At 44.3% G+C, this 24,848-nt stretch overlaps 1 protein-coding gene across 1 annotated transcript in view; it reads right to left on the bottom strand.

Moving 5' to 3' along the window:
* Window positions 1–24,848, bottom strand: part of ALG14 (ALG14 UDP-N-acetylglucosaminyltransferase subunit) — a 72,151-nt gene that overhangs the window by 34,120 nt on the left and 13,183 nt on the right. The window contains exon 3 of the mRNA XM_080915535.1: window positions 7,399–7,530. Coding sequence (XP_080771661.1) covers window positions 7,399–7,530 — 132 coding nt within the window. The remainder of the gene's footprint in view (window positions 1–7,398; window positions 7,531–24,848) is intronic.

Below are 24,848 nucleotides of genomic sequence, written 5' to 3'. Positions count from 1 at the left end.
ACATGCATAGTAGAAAAATTATAAGACTCAATCTACCAACCAAAACAGAGAACTCTTTCCATTATGCCCCTTAGAAGCCAAACCCCTACTTCTTATGAACCCCATAAAAGAAAGCTTCAAACAGATACCAGGGGCCTGTGAGTATCTTCCCTCCGGGATCCACTGCCAATCTTGACAGTGAACATTCTAATCTTTTCTGTGGATTTGCTTTTGAATAAAGTTTGCCTGGCTACACTGAGAAGCTATGAGCCTTATTTTCGACTCTTTGGATGAGAGGCCATAGCTGACCTTTTCCTGGTCTAGTAAGATTCCTTTGAGTATGTTAAGAGGTTTTTGATCACTAAAATATAATAAAAGATGAAGGTTATTAAACAGGTAGAATTATATTAACAAGAAGAGAAACAACACATGTTAATTAGCAGGTCAATAATATTTTTATATGCTACCCAAACAGTGATCATCTTGATGCCACCAAGCTTGTGGCTCTCCTCAGAAAATTCCTAATTTAAAAAAAAAAAATCATAGTGGGGCTGGAGAGATGGCTTATCAGTTAAGAGCACTGACTGCTCTTCCAGAGGTCCGGAGTTCGATTCTCAACAACCACATCATGGTGGCTCACAACCATCTGTAACGGGCTCCAGTGCCTTCTTCTACAGTGTCTGAAGATAGTAACAGTATAAATAATAAATCTTTTAAAAAAACAAAACAAAACATAGCATTCTACTTATGGACAATAACCTTCTGTGCTGGTCAGCAACTTGGTAACGCCAAGAACTTTCTTAACTCAAACTGAATTTGATACCGGGGCAAGAACGTCTAAATAAAATAATGGTCTTCTTTCATTCAAACCATGAGTGTAGATACATCAATGCATCTACGTTAGTCATAGTAAGTTAAGTCAGGAAAGAAGGCAGAGTACTGATTTGAATGGTCTTTTCTTCTCAAGTGTCACAAATAGAAAATCTCAAACATTTTTTACTTGATTAAAAGTTAAATTAGGTTTCAATCTTGCATGTAAAATTCTTTCTTTGAGAGCGTTTTTGACGATGGCCAGGCGGGAGGAAAGCCAGCTAGTCATCAAACAGCCGGCGTGCAGGCCTGAGACAAGCCAAGCGGAGTGGGTGTCTTTGTTTTGAGGGTGACTCACATCATCCAACCTTCATTCATTTTCACCGCCCCCCAAGTATGAAAGCACTTTGCTAGGAAGAGACCATGGGAAACTGGAGAACACTTGCCCTTTAGCCTCAAGAACTTGACAGGCCCTGCCCCCTCTGTAATACAAGCGGTCCTTTAACGACCAGCAACCTTGCAAAATGAACTTTTCCATCCCCATGTTTGAAAACAGACCAATCTTCTTCAAGAGCATATTCACCAGAGAATGTGACTCAAATATTCCTACTTGTAGGAAAAACTAAAAATGCAATAACGACAGAAACTGTTGGGCTTTGAGACACAAAACAGTAAACTCACAGGGATTTTAATATGGGATCAAAACGTCAATCACTCTAGGGAAAGAAGAGGAGAGGGGAGATTGTAAAGGACCAAGTAACATCCATGCGGCTGTTTAGCAGGTCATAAAGTATGTGTGCCCCTTTTAGCAATATAGAACCATTAGAAAATCAGCAAACAAAGAAAAACTTCAATGGGGTCATCAGTTAAGAATATTTCATAAAAAAGCAGGATAGGGCACGCATCCTTTTCAAACATCCATGAACTATCCAGGCAAGTTTATTTTGGATCTTATAGCAAACCCCAATAAATTAAAAAACAGAACAGTTCCCTGACCATGATGGAGCAGTGGAGAGCTAGATATTGGAAAGACAGCAGGCAGAAAGATCATGACAGAAACCATGTGGCAATGCACAATAGCACAGTCACTGTGAAAGTCAACATGGAGGGTCTCAAATACTAAAATAGAGCTACTACAAGATCCAGCAGCTGGGCATGGTGGTGCATGCCTTTAATCCTGGCACTTGGAAGACAGTGGCAGGCATATCTCTGTGAGTTCAAGGCTAGCCTGGTCTACAGAGTGTCCTTCTCCAGATGAATGGATAAAGAAATATGATCTATAGACACAATGGAATTTTGTTCTATGGTAATGAAAAATTAAATAGAGCCAGTTATGGAGGGGAATGCCCGTAATACCAGCATGTAGGAGGCAGGAGGATCAGGAGTTCAAGGTTATTTTCTACTACATAGAAAGTTTAGGGCCAGCTTGTGCTATGGGCCATCTTAGGAAAAAAAATGAACTTATGTCATTTTCAAGAAAGGGGTGGAACTAGTTATCATGCTAAACAAAATAAGTATTGCAGACAGACAAATATTTCAAGTATGTAGAATATATATTAAATCTGTATGTGCATTATAGGCATATGCATATATATACATACATATATACACATACATATGACATGAAAATAAAAGGAGGTACTATGGGATCTAAGGGAGGGGGAGGGGAGCAAGAGAATGTAATGAGGGAAAGGAAAACTCTAGATCTGGAGAGAGAGAGAGAGAGAGAGAGAGAGAGAGAGAGAGAGAGAGAGAGAGAGAGCTAGGAGGACATTGGGGTCACTGGTGGCTGGACCCATCATCATGTGGGTTCTGGGAATGAAACTCTTGTCCTCAGGAAGAGAAACCAGTGCTCTTAACTGCTGAGCCATCTCTCCATCCCCTTAAACCATATAGTTTACTTGGTGAGTCCCTGGCTAGTTCAAACTATTCCAAATACATACCTAGGGATCCTCCAAGTTTAATTTTAAACGAAGCTCTTAAATTGTAGTAGCAAACACATTATCTATTATACTTTTTTAATTTAAATTTAAAATTAAAAATTAAAAAGACAAATTCAACCGGTAGAGAGAAGCCACCCATGAAATGGCAGATGTGTTTATTTCTCAGTCTGTAAAAATGTCCAGTTCACTGGCATAGCCTAGGAACAAATCCTGATTCCTACACAAAGCAAGAGAAGATCATCTGTTTTGTAGTTAACTTTAGTGTCTGGCAACACACTACATGAGAAAGTTGCTAATTACAGGTATTAAATCATAGAAAATTAAAATTTTACTATAAGCCAGGCAGTGGTGGTATATGCCTTTGATCTTAGCACTGGGGGAACTGGGGGGAGGAGTGTAAGCAGCTCTCTAAGTTTGAGGCCAGCCTGGTCTACAGAGCGAGTTCCAGGATAGCCAGAGCTACATGGAGAAATCCTGTCTTGAAAAACAAACAACAAATGAGATTTTACTACGATTTATTTTATTTAATAACCAAGGAAGTTGTGGCCATTAGAATGTGGTGCAGCTGGGAATCGTTGGGACTTTGGGCACCTTGGTGGAGCTGTTAGCACTGCAAGCATCTCAGTAAACAAACAAACGCACTGTGCAAGCTCTCCTGCCCTGACCTCAATGGTTTTGCTCTGAGGACTGTTAGAGCACACTCCGGGGTTTTATCTTCACAATAAGTATGTGACAATATGACGAAATTAACCTGACACACTCGGCACCAGGGCTGTCACGGCCACCACAGGGCTCTCCTCTCTACTATGTTCTTTTAAGACTCTACTTTGGTCCCGGGGAAACATCAGTTATTCCTAGCCAGTCTTGTGAGGAACAGCATGCAACATCTGGGGAGAATTATACACTCCGTAGATTACAGATGAACAGGAAGAGCTTCTTGTTGTCCTCTGTTTCAGTGGAGAGGGGTCTCTGGGTTTGTGTTTATTAAAGGGTCATTTCCTCAAATGCAGGCTCGTTGCTGAAGCTGACAATATCAAAGTAGCTGTCAAACAATGCTCAGGTTTTTTTGTGACTTTTAAAACTCAGTCACTTAAAAGTGGGACAAGTATTTCCATGAACTCTATTCCTTTCCTTTCTTATTCCTTACTAATGTGAGAATATCCCCCCCACATTTTTTAGAAGCAGTTTTATAGCATTTATGAAACTTTAGAGTAATTAAGAAGGAAATGAACAGGTTAGCAAGCCAACCTTTTTTGTTTTAAGGTGAATAAATCCTGGAAGGGAACTGAATGACATAAAGTAAGAGAGAAATGGGCCTGGGACGGAGTGTTCCACTACTCACAAGGTATAGCATCAGAGAAACGGAAGCTTGGAGCTGGGTTCAAGCCTCACACTGCAATAGCAAACAAAAGCCAGGCCAGGAGTCACCGAGCTCTCCTGCAACCACAGCAGACATTACCTGTCGCTTTACTATTTCCTCCTGAGTTCTGATGTCACTGCACTCAGCTGGCTGGTAATGGAGGAGCGAGTTATAAATGGGTGATGCTGGGACAGGCGGGGAGAGTTCTGTCCCATGGTGTGCTCAGTGCTACAGTGTGGAAAAGGGAAGCAGACAGAAGCAGAAGCTAGAGGGATCTAGCGGAGGGCATCAGCTCCACCAAGGCGCCCAAATTCCCAACGGCACCAGATACTGATGGCTGCAGACGTCCTTGATTATTACATAAAATAAATCTTCAAGGCCTGTCTGGGAGGAAGAAACACCAGGACTCTCTTACACAAATGCTAATGACAACAGAGGAGAGAGGAGGCATGTTTGGAGAATCCCTGAAAAGGACATTGCTGTAACAAAAGCCATCTTTGCTGAAACTAAGAAGAGAGAAAGGGCAGATTATCAGCTTACCTGAAAGGCCTCTAACCAATAATAGTTATGCCCTGTTTATTATAGAACAAATGCCTCTTGGCTTTTAATATGTCCCAGGATTTAACTCGTGAACCAGGATCCAGATTATAAAAGGTAACAAAATATTTTTGCTGGAGAGTGAGTCCTGATTTGAATAAAACTAGATAATAGTAAAGTGAACATGATGTTTTTGTTTGTTTACTTATTTGTTTGTTTGAGACAGGGTCGCTTTCTATAATATTAGCTGTCCTAGAACTTGATATAATATGATATGATATGATATATGATATGATATGATATGATATATGATATGATATATGATATGACATGACATGACATGGACTATGTCTAGCTGACCTTGAACTTGATATATAGTCCAACTGGCCTTGAACTCATAGAGATCCTCCTGCCTCTGCTTCCCAAGTACTGGGATTAAACATGTGCATCACCATGCCCAGCCCAGTACTTAAAAAAAAAGTAGTAATTTCAGTTTAGTAAATATTATCACTATTTTTCCTTTTCAAGACATGATTCGGGGCTGGAGAAGTGGCTCAGTGGACAAGAACATTAGCTGACCTTCCAGAAGTTCTGTATTCAATTCCCAGCACCCACAAGGAGGTTCATGAGCAGCTACTACTAACTGTAGTCCCAAGAGATCTGGATGCCCTCTTCTGGTTTACAAACAAAACATCCATATACAGAAAATAAACAATTAATTTTAAATAAATAAATATATATACATATATTTATTTGATTGGACTTAATTAGCAATGTTTAACTTTTCACAAAGATGAGAAATGTCACCTTGAAATCTACACAAGAATGGAGTTCTTTCATTAAGCTCAATTTAATCTAGTTTTCTGTTTATGGGAATTTGGCCTGCATTTCTGTCTGTGCACTGTACGTATGCCTGGTGCTCTCAGAGCCCAAAAGGAGCATCAGATCTGCAGTTACAGATGGTTGGGGGTCATCACACAGGTGCAGGGACTCAACCTCAGGTCCTCTGAAAAGCAGGAAATGCTTAATCACTGTGCAATCTCTCCGGCTCCAAAGAACGCCTTTACACTTAGATTTACATAGTTGGTTATAATGAGTACATTTTTATCCTGGGAAAAAACTTTCTTCACTGTCAGAACAAAGTAAGACTCACTCATGTTTTTATTTTTTTCAATTATTACTTATTAGCCTGTTACAGGCAATGATTAAAGCCAAGGAAGCAGGTATCTTCACTGCTCTTGACTAATTAGGATTCCCCATTATCTAATGATGATACTTTTAACTCACCAAAAAGTACTGTAGTATAATATCAGGTAAAAAAATATTTAACGTTTCTTAAAATAGGTAAAATAAATGACCCTTACCCTGCTTCTACTTGTCTCCTGAGTTTAAAAATAAGTTAAGCATTTAAGCCCAACAATAATCTTTAAGAAAGATATTGCTAAACAATGTAGTTGTTGACTATGATTTAAACTTATGTTGACAAAAATTTGAGGCAACTGAGGGGACGGCTCATGGTTCAGGATACTGGCTGCACTTCTAAAGGATCTAGGTTTAATTCCCAGCACCTACATGATAGTTCATAACCCTCTGTTATTTCAGTCCCAGGGGATCTGATACATCTTCTGGCCTCCTTGGGTATCAGGCATGCACAAGGTACACAGACATACAATCAGGCAAAACACTCATACGTATACAATAAAAATAAACTTTTTGAAAAAGAAATATGTATAGAATTAGTCTGTGGTGGTATAAATCAGAAAATGACAATGATTTCTTGGGGACTTGGGTTGGCTGGAAGAAGCCAGAGAAAACAGTCTGAGATCATGGAAAGTTTCTATATATTATTAGGGATGTGGTCAAACTATACACTTAAGAGTTGTACATTCTACGGTATGTAAATGCTATTTAAAAAAACTCATAGAGAACCATTCGTGTAAAGAATAAGGGTTTTGAACTGTCCTCCATTATGAGGGTTTGAGCTATATTCTGGCTGATAAAGGGCAACTAATAGAGAGATTTCTAAATCACCGGAGTGAAACACATTTTGGTTCAATTATTCATAAGAATAATGTATACCTCGCCAGGATTCCTGTATCTGGGAATCAAGTACAGAGTTTTCTTTCAGGCTACATAGTTAATGGACCCTGCCTACAGGAATGAGCAGAATTCAGGAGCCGCGCACAGCCCTGGAATACAGCACCGGTCTGCACTCTACGGCTGACATTTGCAGCCAATACTGCAACTTTACCACAAAGACTGCAAGAGAGCACAAGTGTTCTACAGGCCCAGAGAATGCAGCGACACAAGAAAAAAGTATTCAGCTTGTGTCTTTTTCTGTATTCCTTTCCTAGGAGAACTTGAATATGTATAAAATTTAGACTGCCACATACCATATTTGGTTGAAAAAAAAAGTTTTAACAAATAGCAAAAAGCCTACTGAAAAAGAGTCAACTATTTGCTGGCTACCCCACACAGGCTGGTTGGTTAGGAACCACACTGAACAGCCACAAACATTAGTTAAAAACACTGTTAGCATTTATCACTCTACCAGGAAGGTCTAGGACAAACTGAGTGCAAACTACAGCTCAAAAGGCAAATCTCTCACCTCTTTCAGAAAAGTGCACGTGAACTGTAAATTTTAGCATTCCTCTAAAAAGCCCTGGCTCACCGATGAGCGGATGCTGGTGAATAAAACGATGGATCTTATTATCAGTGTACAGCTATAGAAGAGTCACTTTCCCTGTCTTAAGGGACAGGCTTACATACCAAGTCTGGCTTTATTCTGTAAACCAGTGGGAAGGAAAACCACATAGAGTACAAGGTAGTGAACACAGAGGAAAGCCAGGACTGCCGAACCTCACGGCTTCTTGGAATCCGGTGAAGGTAGTATTCGGGGCTCTGGAAGGAAACAGCAGAGACCCAAATAAATTAAGTGAATACTCAATTCAGACAGTTAGCATCTTTCTTTTTAAATTTCCATCTTAAATACTTTGAGTTTCAAAGCTAATTTCATGCTTCATCTCACCTTAGGTCCTTAGATTATAACGAAGAGGTTCTTAAAGGCAAGCAAAGTCCATTTTGTCAGTAAGTCGGAAGAAATCGTCCACAAAATATATTACAGGCCAAGTGTAACATGCTGACATATACAGGGAGAGCTGATAAATCAACATATAACGCAATCTTATATCAAGACAGAGAAGGTAGACAGGTAATTTTAAATAGAAGAAATACAAACAGCCAACAAACATGAAGAGATAGTTAATACTCAAACACAGAAAAGACAGTAATTCAAGTCCTTGTTGAACAGTAACAGTCACCCAGTGTCGTTGAGGGTATAGAGAAATAGATACACACATTCCCTGTGCAGATATGCTGGTACAAATTTCAGGCAGTGGACAGTAGTTCATGCAAGCCCGGTGATCTAAGTCCAATCCCAGAACTCACGAAAAGGTGAAGAAGAGAAACGGCTCTGCAAAGTTGTCCCCTGACCCCCACACACAAGTGTATGTGTGCACACACCTCTAACTAAAAACAAATTTAAGGTCTTAAGCTGTCTTTACGCCTGTGGAGTGAAGTGTACTTCAGTGACAGTGCAGGACAGTGGTGTGTGACCCAGGAGTGTGCACAGCTCTTAGACACTGCACTCATTCCCAGAAGGCAGGATCCATATGCCAAGGGTGGAGATCAAGAAAGCCAGAGGCAAACCTGGGCATCTGCTTTATTATTAATGCAATTAATAACTATTAATTAAAAATAATAAGAGCCAAAATCCTTTCTCTAGACAGAAACAAAAAGCGTGAACGATGGGTGTAACTTTAGGTTTTTCCAAGCCTTATTTAAATAATAGTTCTTAAATGCTTTAACCTCCCTTGTAGCCCACACTGAACAGAGGTAGTGGAAAAGAAAGAATATGGGGGAAGTGGACCTGTTTAGAAAGGTTCTGTGGAGCAACTCCCATCTGTGTTGTCTGGAAATCTGTACTTCAGTTCACAGATCAGCAGCAGCAGCTCAACCCACTAGCAAACACTTCACGGATATACCACCAGTCCAGTTCAATACAGTTGGGTTAGCAAACGTGAATCAGTAGTGATGGTACTGCCTAGTAGGACATCCAGGCTTCAGCCTCGGCACAATTCAGCAGAAGAGACCAGAAGAAAGACCAGGAGAGGCTGTGCCTCTCTCAGCGAAGGGAAGATCAGCAGACATGCAACAAGCATCACACAGCTAGCTCTATAAGCAAGCCAAGCTCAGCTCTCACCCCCACGCCATCACTGTCCGTGGAGTCCCTCCAAACATCTCATGTCCTCAATGTACCTTGCCTCAGCAAGTGCATCTCACTCTGACAATCAGCCCGAGTCCTAGAAAGAGGCAAAAAAGCCGCCCGCCACTAGAAGTGTTTTCGAGTGTTTCTCTCTATGGAGTCTCAACAAATGCAGTTCAACTATGCAGTGTAAGGCAGGCCAAAACATGCATGTTGTTAGCAAAGAATCCTTCATCAGGTGTCCTTTCCCGAGCTTGCTTTAGCAGAACATCCTCTCTCCTGTGTCTGCTTCCTTCACGAGTCTGCCTTAGCCTTTCACCTGTGTCCACGTCAGGAAAACACTCCTTTATGTGTCTGCCCCAGCAAAACACCATCCCACACAACTGACTTTCCAAAGATCCCTTATGTTTCTACTTCAAACAGGACCTATCACGTGTTAGTTTTCTGCAAAGAAATGAAGATTTATGTTGGGACTGGCAGAGACACATGGAGGGAGGGACTGAACCCCATATATCTTCCCATAAACCTCATTCCACGATCCCAGGGCTATTTGTTGATCCCACATCTGCTCCTCCCTGGTTCAAGTCTTTGCTATCTTCCACCTTGGCTGCTACTCCTAACAACCCCTCGTAGTCTCCTTCCTTCTCCTATCCTGACATAATTTATTATCTTCAGAATCACTAAGGCTCATCTTTTGGTAACAGAAAGCAGACCCTTACCTTCCCTGAATGAAACAGCACTCGGGAAAAGGTCCAAGCTCTCTACAGTGGCTCCCAGGCTCCCACAGAATTGGTGAGTCTGTCTCTCATCCCTCCGTGTTCACTCAGCAGGCCACGGTCTGTCTCACACTTCTTTCTGAAGACCTCTTCTGCTCTATCTCACCGTCAGCCCTGCTCCCAGGCAGTCTCACAGTTAGCTTTGTCCTTTAGATCAGTTCTCAGCTGGACAGTATCTGTTGGGGGGACAGACAGCACCCTTCTACCTATGTTACAATTTACCATCTTCACAGCAATCATTAGTTCCAACTTAACCTGTTGATTTATGTATTTGATTTTTCTGTCTTTCTCACCAGAATTCAACTTGAGAGAATTTTTTTTTCCTGCTGTAATACTAGGGCTTAGTCTGGCATCTCCCCAGATAGAGTGTCAATGACAGGTGGAAGGAACTATTCTGCCCAAGTTTAGTTTGGAGAACTAATGAATTTAACTAACTACTTACTTACCTGGTGAGAGGCTACTGAGCGACATATCACTGAACAAAATGGCTCCCCACCTTCTTCTATGTTCTTAGGAAGGGGGAGTCTCATCCTTCTGGCGGGTGCTACTTCAGGAGCCCTTTCCTCCCCTCTCAGACCTAATGTTAATGGACACCATCCTCTGCAGGTCGCCTGTGGGTACCACAACCCCCTGAGAGTCCAAGAGGACAATGGGCATGATGTGTCCAGAGGACAATGTCCTTTCATGCATACAGGAAAGTGTAATTATAGTTTCTAGTGTTCCATCTGTGCTCTACAATGGTGATGACTCTGGCTCTTTATGATTATCCCAGGGCTGGAGAGACCAACAACTTCAAACTCTTCACTTCATAGTTGAGTAATCTACACTTTCTCAAGGTAACAGTATCAGAACCTGGACCAAAGTTTTCCAGATACCCTGATATATGTGGAGTGGTCCTTTGTATGGATGTTTCTTGGACCCCTGTGCCTCCCTGAGATGTTAGAAGCATTTCTTAGTACCTTAGAAACTAACTATACCATCTCCACTATTGTCCTAATGTACAGCCAGGCCAGGTTCTTTCTTTGTTTTTCTTCTGTTTCTTTTCTTTTTTTCTTCTCTTCCTCCTCTTCCTCTTCCTCTTGCTTTTTGAGACAGGGTTTCTCTGTGTAGCCCTGGCTGTCCTAGAACTCTCTCTGTAGACCAGGTTGGCCTCCAACTCACTGATTCCTTGCCTTAGCCCCTCTGCCCACCCCGAGTTCTGAGACTAAAGGCCTGCACCACTGTCCCAGACTCTTTGTTTTCAACTCACTTTATATTTATATACTGATGGCCAAAAGCCCACAAATCTCTCAATCTCAATCTCTCCCTGTCCCCCCCCCCCCCCCCCGTCCCGTGAAACTCTGACCTTCCCTGTCAGTTCTCCACTATTGGCTGGACTCACCAATCCCATCTCCTGTTGTCAGCAGTGACAGGCCCCTCAGACCTCCAAGGCTTTGGGAGGAAATGCAGAGCAAGAACACAGGACATAGGACCTTGAAATCTTCAGTTTACTGACTTTCAGGCCCCTGGTTTCTTCAAGAAAGTCCTGTGGTTTTGGTGTTGCTCCAGCCTGGCAGCCCTGGGCTGTGTTGAGAAAGGAGGCCCTTAGGTGTTTCATTTCTCTCCGTACAGTTTGCTGTGTACACCCCAAATATGGAAGTGCCGTGAAGTCCAATGCACTCACCTTTATACTGTCAGCCAAAGAAGCGAGGCTTGCCCCCTTTCTCTACCGCATGGGAACAAAAAGCTTACATCAGCAAAACCCCGGGTCTGAGCCTCCTAACTAAGGGGCAGGACACTCCTGAGCCCCCACCCTGTCATGGCTCTTCACCTATCTCAACCAACATACGGTCGAATGTGCGTGACGAGACGGCAAAAGATGCTGAGGTGTAATATCTTCAAATGGAAAAACGCAATTTTCTTTTCCAGCTTTCTAGTTTGTCTGAAGGAATGTAAAACCCGGAGTTTAATACTGATGGTGTATGACAACCTTTAACAGTCCCAGCATGTTCCAGAATTACATCACTGCCAACCACAAACAGATCTGGCTTTAGATTTGTGAAAACTAAATAGACATTTACGGTGATTTAGATGGAAAATAATTCCACCAAAGAATCCAGATGGCATCATAAACCACAAGAGAGCAGACCCAGTGGCTATGAAGTCATTTCTTCTTGTTACCACACACGGAAACGTACAACACACTTACTATTAAGTAGATGTGGCACTGTTGCAAATCCTAGACACAAGGCGAGCAGCGAAGAGGCCACATTTCATTCAACTAAGCTTTGACAATATTTAAAAACAATGTCCTCTTTCTTCCTCTATATAAATATACATGATGGTTGAACCGATCGGTTTAAAATGAAGATAACCACAACTTACCACAAGACCATGTTCCTACACTCGCCCTTCAAATGCTTGGTACTTGTTTATCTCATGGGAACTGACGTGTCACAGCGTGACATGAACAAGTGAGAGAAGACCCTTCCTGGCCATGGGGGGAAATAATTATTGAATTTATGACCTCAAAGACTCTGAAGCCATCTATGGTGAACAGTTGTCACATTCTTCCTGTAACCTTCTGGCTCCTTCTTTTGACGATATCAGTCTTCCTTTGGATAAGTCATTCTTCCAGCTGGTTTCAGTGGTATTCATTCCATCTTATTTATCCCCAACCAAAGCCCCCAAATAGGCTTGGAACAGCTTCAGCCTCACAGAGTATTTATTCCTAATGTATGTTGGATGGTTTAACCAATCATTCTGAGATCGAAATGACCATAATTTCCCCATATAAAAAAAGTGGCCACCCCGGCTCCTCTGGTTGGCTAAAACAGATGAGAGTGGCTCAGCAGGAGACCATGAGGCAGATGCTCGCCGTGGCTTCTGGAAAGCAGGCTTCCCGTCTCCGTCCGTAAGTTGTAAGAGATCTAGCCTTCCCTTAGACAATCAGTACAGACTGTGAAGCCCAGTGTTTGCTCCCTAACAGCCAGGCTTAAGGCAGCACTGTGAGGAGCAACGTGCAATGCAGAGGGCAGAGCAAGAGCCTTCCCTGTCTACCACCAATGGCATCCCTGGGGAGCTGCACTGAGTCAAGCCTGGGTCAAGGCTACTTTATTTCTTTCTGTCTTGTTGGGTTGCCAGATCCCCATTATTCTCTGTTGTATAAGCAGATGCGTATGACCCTGGATTTCAGAACTGTACTTACAATTATGAGCATAGATGCATTTGCTCAGCTTTCATTAAACAAGTAATGAGCACTTCTCAGGTGACAAGAATGGAGAGTAGATAAGACACTTAGAGGGAACCCACTACAGTCCTGCAGAGAAGTTCGTGGAAATCATCGTGAACCAAAAGACAAGTACCGCATGAGACATAATTATCATGTTAGTCACCAAGTAAGAAACAATGCGCCACATCTCCATAACTCAGGTTTCCTGCAGGAGATGCATGATTTGACTCACAATGGATATAAAATGTATGAAGGGTCCTAAGGCAGAGGAGGTGTCGAGTTCACATCAGAGGTCTGGGAGAACAGGGAGGATGTGGGGAGCTATATTTTCACACAGAAGAAACAAGATAGAAAGCAGGACACATGGGGTTGGAGGGACAAAGCTTTTAAAACCAGGCTAGAAAGCACATTCTGGAATCCAAAGGAATGAGACCCTGGCCATTGTTAAAAGGGAACTGTGATCAGATATGCATTCAAGAAATACCACTCTGACAACTAGGAGGAGAAGCAGACGTGGGGAGGAGTGGAGGAGGGAGAGCTGGGAGACACCTATCAGGGTACTGATGCTGTGGGTTGAGGAGGAGGAATGAAGAGCACAAACAGTGGGGAGCAGGGCCTTGGTGATGGGGACTTGGGTGGCTCTTCTCTCCAGCAGGAGCAATGATGATGTCATAACCTACTAAGAGGATGCAGGAAGGAACAAGAAGCTCAGGGTGGACCTGTCCTTACTGTGACTTGTCTGTTTAGTTAGTTTTGGTAGTACCATGGAAAGCTTCATGCGTACCAGACAAGGACCGCGCCACTCAGTTTTATCCTCAGCACTTTCTTAAATGTCTTTGTTGTGTGTGTGTGTGTGTGTGTGTGTGTGTGTGTGTGTGTGTGTGTATACATGTGCACAACCTGGAGCCAGAGCAGGATGAGGCCTTCACCTATCACTCCACTTTATTGCCTTTCTTTTTTAACAGAACCAGACACAGTTTTATCTGGGCTGGCCCGCCAGTAACCTTTCAGGATCTACCCGCCTTTGCCTCCCTCTCCCCCCAGTGCTGCAGAGTCACGCTCAGCTTTTCTCATAGGTGCTGGGAACTTGAACTTGCAGAGCAGGAGCCTCTGCCCACTGAGAAATCTCCCCTGCCTCTTTGGAGACAGGATCTCACAGACAGCTCCGGATTGCCTGGAACTTGCTCCACAGTGAGGCGACGTGTCCCAAACATCTGGAGTTACAGGCCTTTGCCACGAGGGCCAGCCGTAGCCTGGTTCTGACTGTAATTCTGCGAAGCAGTGAAAGTCTCCAATTACAAACTGTAAGGTTAGAAATATACATTTTGGGGACTGTCAAGATGGCTCAGAGGGCAAAGGTGCTGTTCCCATGACCCACATAGTGAAGGAGAATCATTTCCTGTAGGTTGTCCTCTGACTTCCACACATGTGCACATCCACACATCTGTACACCCACAAAAAAATCAAAAAAAAAAAAAAAACATACACTTTTAGGTTGAAATGGGGCAGTATGAGGCTCTGTTTCTGGAACAAGGGCAACAAACAGGCTGACCCACGGTTGATGAAGGAGGCCAAGATTCAGAACTTGGATTCTGAGCACAAACTGCCACATTCTGGAGAGGCATGGCCCAGAGGCCTAGCCTCGCTTAGAGCCGACAAGTCGGCCTGGAGAGGTCGGTGTGGATCCCTGGTGGCTGGCGGATTATCTAGGCCCCCACAGTTCACTAAAGAGGCCTAGAGAGGTTGACTAGCTGTACTGGCTGGTTCTGTGTCAACTTGAGACAAGCTGGAGTTATCACAGAGAAAGGAGCCTCAGTTGGGGAAATGCCTCCATGAAATCCAGCTGGAAGGCATTTTCTCAACTAGTGATCAAGGGGGGAGGGCCCAGCCCATTGTGGGTGGTGCCATCCCTGGGCTGGTAGACCTGGGTTCTATAAGAAAGCAGGCTGAGTAAGCCAGGGGAAATCAAGCCAGTAAGTGACATCCCTCCATGGCCTCTGCATCAGCTCCTGCTTCCTGACCTGCTTGAGTTCCAGTCCTGACTTCCTTTGGTGATGAACAGCAATATGGAAGTTTAAGCTGAATAAATCCTTTCCTTGACAACTTGCTTCTTGGTCATGATATTTTGTGCAGGAATAGAAACCCTGACTAAAACAAATTGGTACCAGTATGGTGGGGTATTCCTGTGACAACCTGACTATGTTTTGGGGAGGACTATGGAAGGACTTTGGAACTTTGAGCTAGAAGAGCCATTGGCATTTTAAGAGTGCTGTGGCCTGTTCAGTAGGAGCTTGGAAGATAATGTTGAGAACAGTGCAGAGGATGGAGGCCAGGCTTGTGAAATTCAGAGGGAAGATTAAAGACTCTTTGATCAGGGCTGTTGCTGTTTTGATTGTGAAGATTCTGTGGTTTTGGTTAGCTGGGGCTGAAGAATCAGCTGTGATTAACAAGATACCAGAACTACTAAAGCAAAACCTTTGCAATCCTGGGACTATTGGTGCTGGTTGGCTGGAGCTGGAGATTGGTGGTGATTAAGAAGAGACCAGCATCACTGAGGTGAAATCTGCGAACTGTTTTCTGAGAGCACAAAGAGGATGTGTTCCAGAGATAGCCAAGGTTGTACCTCGTGCTGTGACTGGACTTGGTAATGTGTAAGAGTCACCCAGGTGGTACTGGTTTTGAAGGAATGAAGAGGTCATGGAGAGCAGCTGAGGCTCAGCACTGTGAGAGTCCATGGAAGGCCATTAATGAAGGTGCAGCCTCAGTGGCAATTAGTGCCCCAGGACTGATAGTAGTGTTTTGGAGATGCCAGTGCCATGAGATGACCACCAAGAACAGCAGCAGCAGTGGAGAACAGGCAGCTGGAGCCTGGAAGACAAGGTGTGTGCTACAAAGGGCGGAGCTGGAGAAGTGACTCAAGCCCTTGGAGGAGTCCAGAAGTTTGTAAGTGGATTCCCAGATACTGGATGGCTAGAGACTGATTTTGCTTTGACTGTGACTGTGCCCTGATATCTTTTCCTCTAGAAGGAAGAAGTGGAGACCACAGTTTAGAGACATTAAATTGTAAAAAGACTTTGATTTTTAAAAGGGACTGAACATTTTAAAGGTATTGCAATTTTAAAATGTAAGAATTGGTAAAGACTGTGGGGCTCTTAAGGTTATTTAGATCTTGGAGATGAATAAGAAAGTAAGGGTTGAAGCTTAATATTGATTTGTTTGCGTGTCAAGTTGACAAGGGGTCAACTGTACTGGCTGGTTTTGTGTCAACTTGACACAAGTTGGAGCTATCACAGAGAAAGGAGCCTCAGTTGGGGAAATGCCTCCATGAGATCAGCTGTAAGGCATTTTTCTCAACTAGTGATCAAGGGGGAAGGGCCCAGCCCATTGTGGGTGGTGCCATCCCTGGGCTGGTAGACCTGGGTTCTATAAGAAAGCAGGCTGAGCAAGCCAGGGGAAGCAAGCCAGTAAGTGACATCCCTCCATGGCCTCTGCATCAGCTCCTGCTTCCTGACCTGCTTGAGTTCCAGGCCTAACTTCGTCTGGTGATGAACAGCAATGTGGACGTGTAAGCTGAATAAACCCTTTCCTCCCCAGCTTGCTTCTTGGTCATGACATTTGTGCAGGAATAGAAACCCTGACTAAGGCATTAGCCTAAGCAGACAGAACTTGGCATCAGCAGTGCCCGGTCTAGAGGGACTGGCTCTCCTCCCTCAGCCAGGTGACAATCGGTGAGCACTGAGCAGCACCTGCAGGATATGTGACACCCTCTGTACTATGTGTCCTGTTCACTACCCTGCTGACCTTGTCCAGCCTGCCTAAGTGAATAACCACACAGCCTTGCTACTTAGGGAAATGAGAATCATACAATTCCTTGTGTGCTGTGACTATCAGGCCTCAGAAGCATTTCCTGGGCCTAAGAGCTCTGGAAAGAGAATCCGAGCGTCTACAGGAAGGAGACGGAACTCCCTGTTGAGCTACATATTGATTCATAGCAACAGAAAGATATTGTAAGTCTGGGTGTGGTGCTATATAATATTTGGCAATAAATACATATTTTCTTACTCAGATATTTTGCTCATTTCATCTTACTCTATTCTGAGTTGAGGCATTTGACTTTTTTTCTGGGTAGAGGTATTTTTACTTTTACGTAGACCTGGGTGTAGTTAATGTTGTGCTTTTATAAAAAGACCAGGATGTGTTTTGTAGAGCATGGTATGGTGAGGTGGGAGGGGATACCTCGGCCAGCCCTTGCTTAGGCATCCCTTCCCCGAGGTGCCGCCATAGACAGGTTTAGTGTAGAGCATTGGGAGGGGAGTTGAGAATGGAAGGGAGACAGAGAAAAACTTGGGTGGGTGCATTCTCACCCGCGCAAAGCCCCCATGAGATGGGGGCGTGGCCAGGAACACATGGAGAGGAGGGAGGGGAAAAGGGGAAGAAAGAGAAAGGGGTCCTGGAGAGAAGAGAGTGGGCGGGGGGGGGCAGGGGTGGGCAGAGAGAGCAAGGTGGGCCAAACGGCCCTTTTAGAGCAAGTCAGGCCTACCTAGCTATTTCCAGGTAACTGTTGGGCAGAGTGTAGAAGGAATGCCAATGGTTAATGTTCGTTAGAATTACATGCACACGTTAGTTACATTGTAAGAACAGAACTATACAGGCAATCCCAGTCATCTATGAAGGCAGCACCCCAACTCGTGGAAGAGGGGAGGAGTCTGTTTTAGAGGGGCCATTTCATGAATCTTGCAACCATCAGACTTCCAGAGTCATACCCAAACCAAACAATTCAAAGAAAAAAAAAGCCAACAAGAATACAGTACTCAAACTTCTGTGCTTCCAAACACACACACACACACACACACACACACTTCTAAACATCAGTGCATAAGTTTGTGATCCTTCAGTAAATAAATACTCCACGTGAAAAAGAACTTATTTCTGTTGGAACTCCTCTGCTCTGAACACTATTTGGATCTGTACTGACTCCCTGTTAGATGGCCTACCTTGTTATGGCTACAGTTTAACTGGATGGTTTCCGGTCCTTTTGACTTTGGAGGTCATGTCCTTCTAGATCTGGGAAGTTTTCCTAGGCCATCTATTTGTTTGGACCTTTTCTCCTGTCTCCTCGCCTTTCCTGGGATATCCTTAGACCTACTGTTTGATTATCTAATGTGCTTACTGTTTTTTTTTTTTTTTTTTTTTAAGATTTATTTATTTATTTTATATATGTGAGACACACCAGAAGAGGGCATCAGATCCCATTACAGATGGCTGTGAGCCACCAAGTGCTTGCTGGGATTTCAACCCAGAACCTCTAGAAGAGCAGCCATGGCTCTTAACTGCTGAGCCATCTCTCCAGCCCCTTACTCTGGTTTTCAGTTTTTCTTATAGCTTATAGCAGAATCTTTAGTGTGACTGTCCAGTGTTTTGAATATTTAGTTTTCATCCTTGCAAAAAAATTTTTTGATAACAATAAAAACACTCGAGTGTTTTTGAGTTCACAAAAATAAGATCTTATTTTTGGGGACATGACAACCTTTCCTTTCTTTGAAAATAACTGTTTTCTTTTAAGCCTCCCCAACCCCTCCCCTTTTCTCAAAATTCCTCTTGTTGATTATTGGTTTGGGTTCTTATGTATCTGAGAGTCAGTGGCTATCAGCGTAAACCAGTGATTTTCAAGCAGAAGAGGGGAAGCCTCTTGCCTAGACTATGAGACAAGTTTTCAGGGCTGTTCGTGGCTGGTGGGTGTGCTCAGGGTGTGCATCTGGTGGAAAAGGCCAGGGTTGCTGGTGAGCATCCTGTAACATGCAGCACATTCTCCAGAGATCCACTGTCACGAGGCCCCTGTGTCACCAGCCAGGACAGTAGGGATGCCTAGTTCATGTTAGCGAGTGATGTGCTAGAGCATGAAGGATATTCAGGGTACAAAACAAGGGGGACCCATGAACCCTTGTAGTTCTGTTCTGTGGGCAAACTACTTTCTTCAAAACTAATCTTTAATTCCTTGCCTGGAAGATATAAGTGGGAAATTCTGGGAACGGATGCAGAAAATAGACCTAAATGGTACGTATTAGGGGGGCAGGGAAGACATTCGTTGTTCTGAAGCCCCTGTTTCCTAGGTGCTATTTCACCCTGTCCTCAGTTCGTCACAGCGACACAGTGGCTAACTCCTTCACAGCTCAGGGTCACAGCTCTGGACTTCTGTCTGTTGAATGTGGCGAGTCCGAGGGCTCAGTTGGTCTCTCCGAAGGACAACATGAGATGTCTTCCTCAGATATCCTCCACCTTATTCCCTGAGACAGGGCCTCTCACTAAACCTGAGGCTCACCGACCTGACTAGGCTAGTCAGCCACCCATCTCAGCACACCCAGTACAGACTACAGGTGCGTGCTGACTGCCCAGTGTTCTATGTGGATGCTGAGGACCCAGACTCAGGTCCTTATGCCTGACAGAGCCGTCCCCCAAGCACATTATCAGCCGACTCTCTAACTCTCTACTATTTTGCCTTCCTTTCCAGCTGCACAGAGCAAGAGAGGCGCTTTGCTTTCCTTGTATTCTGCACAAATTTCAGACCGCAAAACTGCTCAATTAGCAGCTACTTTATAGTTTTCAAGAAATACTTTGGGGATGGAAAGATGGTCAAGAGTGCTTGTGTGCACCTGTGTAACACAATGGCTGTGATTTCACTTTATCTGTATCCAATGGTAGGGGGTGGATAGAGACGGGATTACTGGAACTTGTTGGTAGACTCACACACTTGCACACAACTCCCCTCATGCATGCACATCCCCCAAACACAAGAAATATTTGATTGGGGGAAGGCAAGGCATCTTGCTACTTACTACCTAGACAGAGAAAAATGCCTGAAGCCAACGGAAATAAATACAACAGAACTGCAGGGGTTGGGTGGAGAGGTTTTTCTGTCACGATGGGGACCAAATGCAAACCCTTGTGCATCCTACAGAAGCATCCTAACACTGAAGTATGCATGCTTCCAGCCCTGTGAAGAACATTTGGAATACAACCTCCCTGCAGGTAGAAAGGTAATGTAATGTTTTCTAACTCCAGAAAGGACAATCTAAAAGAGAAGAAATGACAATACTATCTAACAGAGATGTATGTTTTTTTTTTTTTGTTTTTGTTTTTGTTTTAACCAAGGAGGAAGTAGAGAGGACTCTCCTGTCTAACCCTGACCAGATCACTCTGTAGCACTGGTAATGTCTGGCCTTTCTGAAAGTCTCCAGAGTTAGTGCAGGGTCAACAGCTCAATGTTCTGTAGTGTGCTGCCACCTGGTGGCAGGATGAAGAAACGGCATCAAACACAGCAGTCTTGTCTGCAAAGTAAAGTACAATAGAAATTCTTCAACCTACTGGAGGGACTTCCTAGGAACATTTTTGAAGCCTTTAAGGGAGTAAAATGTGCAGAATGGAAGAGAACAAGGAATTAAAGAAGTGAGCGGTGGCCAGGGGAGTAAGAGAGTGCGCGCGAGACAGAGAGAAGAGAGAGTGAGAGAGAGAATGAGTGAGCGAGCAAATGTGTCAGGCTTAGGAAAGCTTTGTCTGAATGCAAGAAGCACTTGGAAAACACCAACTCTTCCAGCCATGGTGGAGGCTGCTGCATAGGTCTGGGTGATTCAAGACACTATAGGCACTTAGAGACAGACTTCCCAGAGTATGATGGCAAAACAATAGTATTCTACACACACACACACACACACACACACACACACACACACACTATTGAAGTTTTATCTTCATCTACGTATGTAAGCCATGTTCACGGCTGGTGTCAATCTCATGGGGATCATAAGAGGGGTGTGTCCCACCCTCTGGAATTAGGAGTTGCAGATAGGTGTTAAGACGCCATGTGGACACTGGAAACTACCTGGGTCCTCTGCAAGAGCAGCAAGTAGTCCTAGCAACAGAGCTGACAGTTGCCCAGGCCAACAATAGTATGTTTACAACTGCCCAGATTAAAAGCTCCCAAGTCCCTATGAAGTCTTCCTGGAAATTCTGTTCCCTCTACTTTCAGAACAGTAATAAAGACCCTGGAGAGAGGCCTCAGTGGTTAGGAGTACTCACTGCCCTTGCAGAGCACCTACATGACAGTTTACAAACACTGGTAACTCCAGTTCCAGGAGATCCAGTGACCTCTTCTGACCACCACGGGCACCAGGAATGCACATGGTACCATACATATATGCAGGTTGTAACTTTCAGATACATTAGAAAAGAAATCTTCGGGGCAGGTGGTGCACGCCTTTGATCCCAGCACTCAGGAGGCAGAGGCGAGAGGAACTGTGAACTCGAGCCCTATGTGGCCTACAGATTGAGTTCCAGGACAGTCAAGGCTACACAGAGAAACCCTGTCTTGAAAACAACAACAAAAACAAACAAACAAAAAAAAGAGTCCAACAGTTTGCCCTCACACCTTGATTAGTGCGAGCCAGCAGGGAGGCTGCAGGAACCCCCAGAAGCTCCCAGCCTTTGCTTTGCCTCCGTAGCACAAGGAGAAGCTGTAATGCAGGCGTCAGACCCTATGACACAGCGACCCCCAAGTTCCTCAGAGAGAGGATGTTTGATGTCATGTGCTGCCCCTGCCCGCCTTCCACTCGGGATCCTGCCACCGGACCATGTCTGGGAGTATCGTCACACTCTGTGGCTTTGTGATGTGCCTTGTGCTGAAACACCATCTCCTCAGTGGTGGCTTCTCCAGGCCCAGTGAGCAGCTGCACTAGTTCCACTGCCCCCACCACCACGTGAGCTCCACAGCACTGCTGGTCACCTTTTGATGCGCTTACAGTTGCTCTAGCCACTGTGTCTGCTCCCATGCAGCTGAGTGGGGTCCAGGGTAACAGGACTGGTCTTGGGTTGACTCTGTTAACAGAATCTGAACTGGCCATAGCAATGTCTGCCAGATGGGGCAAATACTTAGAAGCTGAATGAAGTGCTCTAAAAAAAAAACAATAGTTTTTGCCACTCATACTCAGGAGGCAGAGGCAGGTGGATCTCTGTGAGTTCAAGTTCTATATAGGGAATTCTCAGACAGCTACAGTTACATCATAAAGAGACCCAGTCTCCAAACAAACAAACAAAAAAAAAAAAAAAACAATTTTGATTGCTTCTATGTTAAGTGGGGGAATGGGTATAAAATGCCAGTTTTAAACATCAAGAATATAACTGTACGTTTATTTCTATCATACTTAGTGTCCTGGTAAGATTTCACTGCTGAAATCGTTTCCTTGTATTAAAGTTTCTTCCCAGCAACGAACACTTTGCCACGTTACTGCCTCTTAGTCAAAGCCAGCGAGTGAAACAGCTGCAGAATCATCTAGCCTGTGCCTGTCACTTTTTAAAATCCAAACTACTTGTTAAACTTTCTTGCTATGTTGTTGTTGTTGTTGTTATACATAATTACTTAACACAAGGTTTTGTTTCTCAGTATTTATAGCTACCATTTATTTCATCTTAGGTGGGAGGTTAAAAACAAAAAGTGGTGTGACTAATGGCAGACATTTTTATTCTGCTTTTGCTCTTAAACGGTGCCTCTAATGGACACTGGCTTTGGTCTCTATTACAATTTTTTATATTAAGGAAACCACTGATGGCATTAGGGTATTGAATAATTGGGACAGCCGTGGCCATGAGTGTTATCCAGAGCTGACTGGAGTCCAAAGTAACAGCAGCGTGTGTGAGATTTGCGCCTAAGAGTCTTCTCTATCTTGGCTTAAGCAGATTATCTAAAATCATGAACGGAGGCATGTGCTTCACTGAGAACGGAACCACGTGAGTTTGGAATATCTGCTACATGGGTGAATGCTCTTTCATAAGCCCTGGCATTTCAACTATCTGCCTTCTACTCACAGCGACACCCATGAGCAGTACAGATATGTTAGAAAGACATAAGAATGCTTGTAGAGCATGTATCCATTACAACGCTTACTTAAGTTATCAGGAAAAACCTAAATGCAGTAATAAAAGAATGGCGCAGTCTGGAGAGATGGCTCAGCGATTAAGAGCAGTGGCTGGAGGACCTGGGTTCAATTCCCAGCACCCACGGCAGCTCCCAGCAATCAGAAAGCTCAGTTCCACCCTCACACAGACATACGTGCAGGCAAAACGCCTATGTACATAAAGTAAACAAGTGAAGAACAAAAAAAGAAGGTCGCATTGCTGGGTGTGGTGGTGTTCAGGAGGGTGTCTGGGTTACAGAGAGAGCTCCGGAACAGCCAGGCTACACAGAGAGACCCAGTCTCAAACCAAAACCAAAACAACCCACAAAACCAACCCCCCAAAACAAAACAACAACAAAAACCCTACAGACAACGAGGCACTCAGTACAAAGTACAAGGTAGACTTACGTGTATTAGCACAGAAAAGCAGCTACAGCAAGATACAGAGTTAAGTGGGGCAAAACCTGAGGCAATATCAGGTTCTGATTTATAAACTAGCCTCACTGCCCCTAAAGCCCCTTAGCACGTTTATATGGCTACACGTATGTGTACTGGTCTGTGGACATATGCTCACATATGTAGCACCACTCCAGCCAATCCCTGCAGTCCCTCTAGAGTAGGCTGGGAGAGTGACAAAGGCCCATGCTTTACTGTTAGTCGTGAATGTCTACACTTTTCAAATTAAGGAACGGAAGGGAATAAGAAAATCGAAGAACAGAACAGAGGAAAGGAAACTAACCAGTGTCAGCACTGATCCCAGAATTTATGCGGTGACTGATCTTGATCCATATTATAGCATATTACAGCATATTGTCCAAAGCCCAGACTTGAGGTTTCCTTTCCTGGGACAGCACCTGAAGGCTAGTTACGAACAGGGGGTTGGGGAAGCACGATTCACAGTAATGAAGGTTGGCTTGGCTTTTTAACCCTTCTCATCTGTCTTCCAAAACTTCAACTGTTTTATGTGTGAATTCTTCATTCTATGATTTTAAATGTAGTTTAAAAAATATTTTGTTCCAGTATCATAGAGCCTTTTCCCTTATTCATATGATCTGAAGGGGTCAACTCCTGATCAGACAGAAGTCACCAGGAGTAATGCTGGGTGTGGAGGGGGGACAAGGTGGGGGGGAGGGAAGGGAGGCTGGGAGGAGGGCTGCTTAGGAAACAAAGGCACCCATTCAGAAGCAAATAAAGGATGAACCAACGCCCACAGTGTAAGCCCTGAGCCTCCGGTCCTTCTAGGCCTCAGTAGTGGTGGTGATGGTGATGGTGGTGGTGGTGGTGGTGGTGGTGGTGGTGGTGGTGATGGTGATGGTGTGATGGTGATGGTGGTGGTGGTGGTGGTGATGGTGTGATGGTGGTGGTGATGGTGTGATGGTGATGGTGTGATGGTGATGGTGGTGATGGTGGTGATGGTAGTAGTGGTGGTGATAGTGGTGGTGGTTGTTGGTGGTGGTGATTGTGGTGGTGGTTGTTGGTGGTGGTGGTGATGGTGTGATGGTGGTGGTGATGGTGTGATGGTGATGGTGTGATGGTGATGGTGGTGGTGATGGTGTGATGGTGATGGTGGTGGTTGTTGGTGGTGGTAGTGATGGTGTGATGGTGATGGTGATGGTAATGGTGGTGATGGTAGTGGTGGTGGTGATGGTGGTGGTGGTTGTTGGTGGTGGTGGTGATGGTGTGATGGTGATGGTGATGGTGTGATGGTGATGGTGGTGGTGGTGGTGGTGGTGATGGTGTGATGGTGGTGGTGATGGTGTGATGGTGATGGTGTGATGGTGATGGTGTGATGGTGATGGTGGTGGTGATGGTGGTGATGGTAGTAGTGGTGGTGATGGTGGTGGTGGTTGTTGGTGGTGGTGATTGTGGTGGTGGTTGTTGGTGGTGGTGGTGATGGTGTGATGGTAATGGTGTGATGGTGATGGTGTGATGGTGATGGTGTGATGGTGATGGTGGTGGTGATGGTGTGATGGTGATGGTGGTGGTAATGGTGGTGATGGTAGTGGTGGTGGTGATGGTGGTGG

Source organism: Micromys minutus (genome assembly GCF_963924665.1).
Source record: "Micromys minutus genome assembly, chromosome: 4".
Lineage (NCBI taxonomy): Eukaryota > Metazoa > Chordata > Mammalia > Rodentia > Muridae > Micromys > Micromys minutus.
The sequence above is the reverse complement of the archived record's forward strand: the minus strand, read 5'-3'. Positions and strand labels throughout refer to the sequence as shown.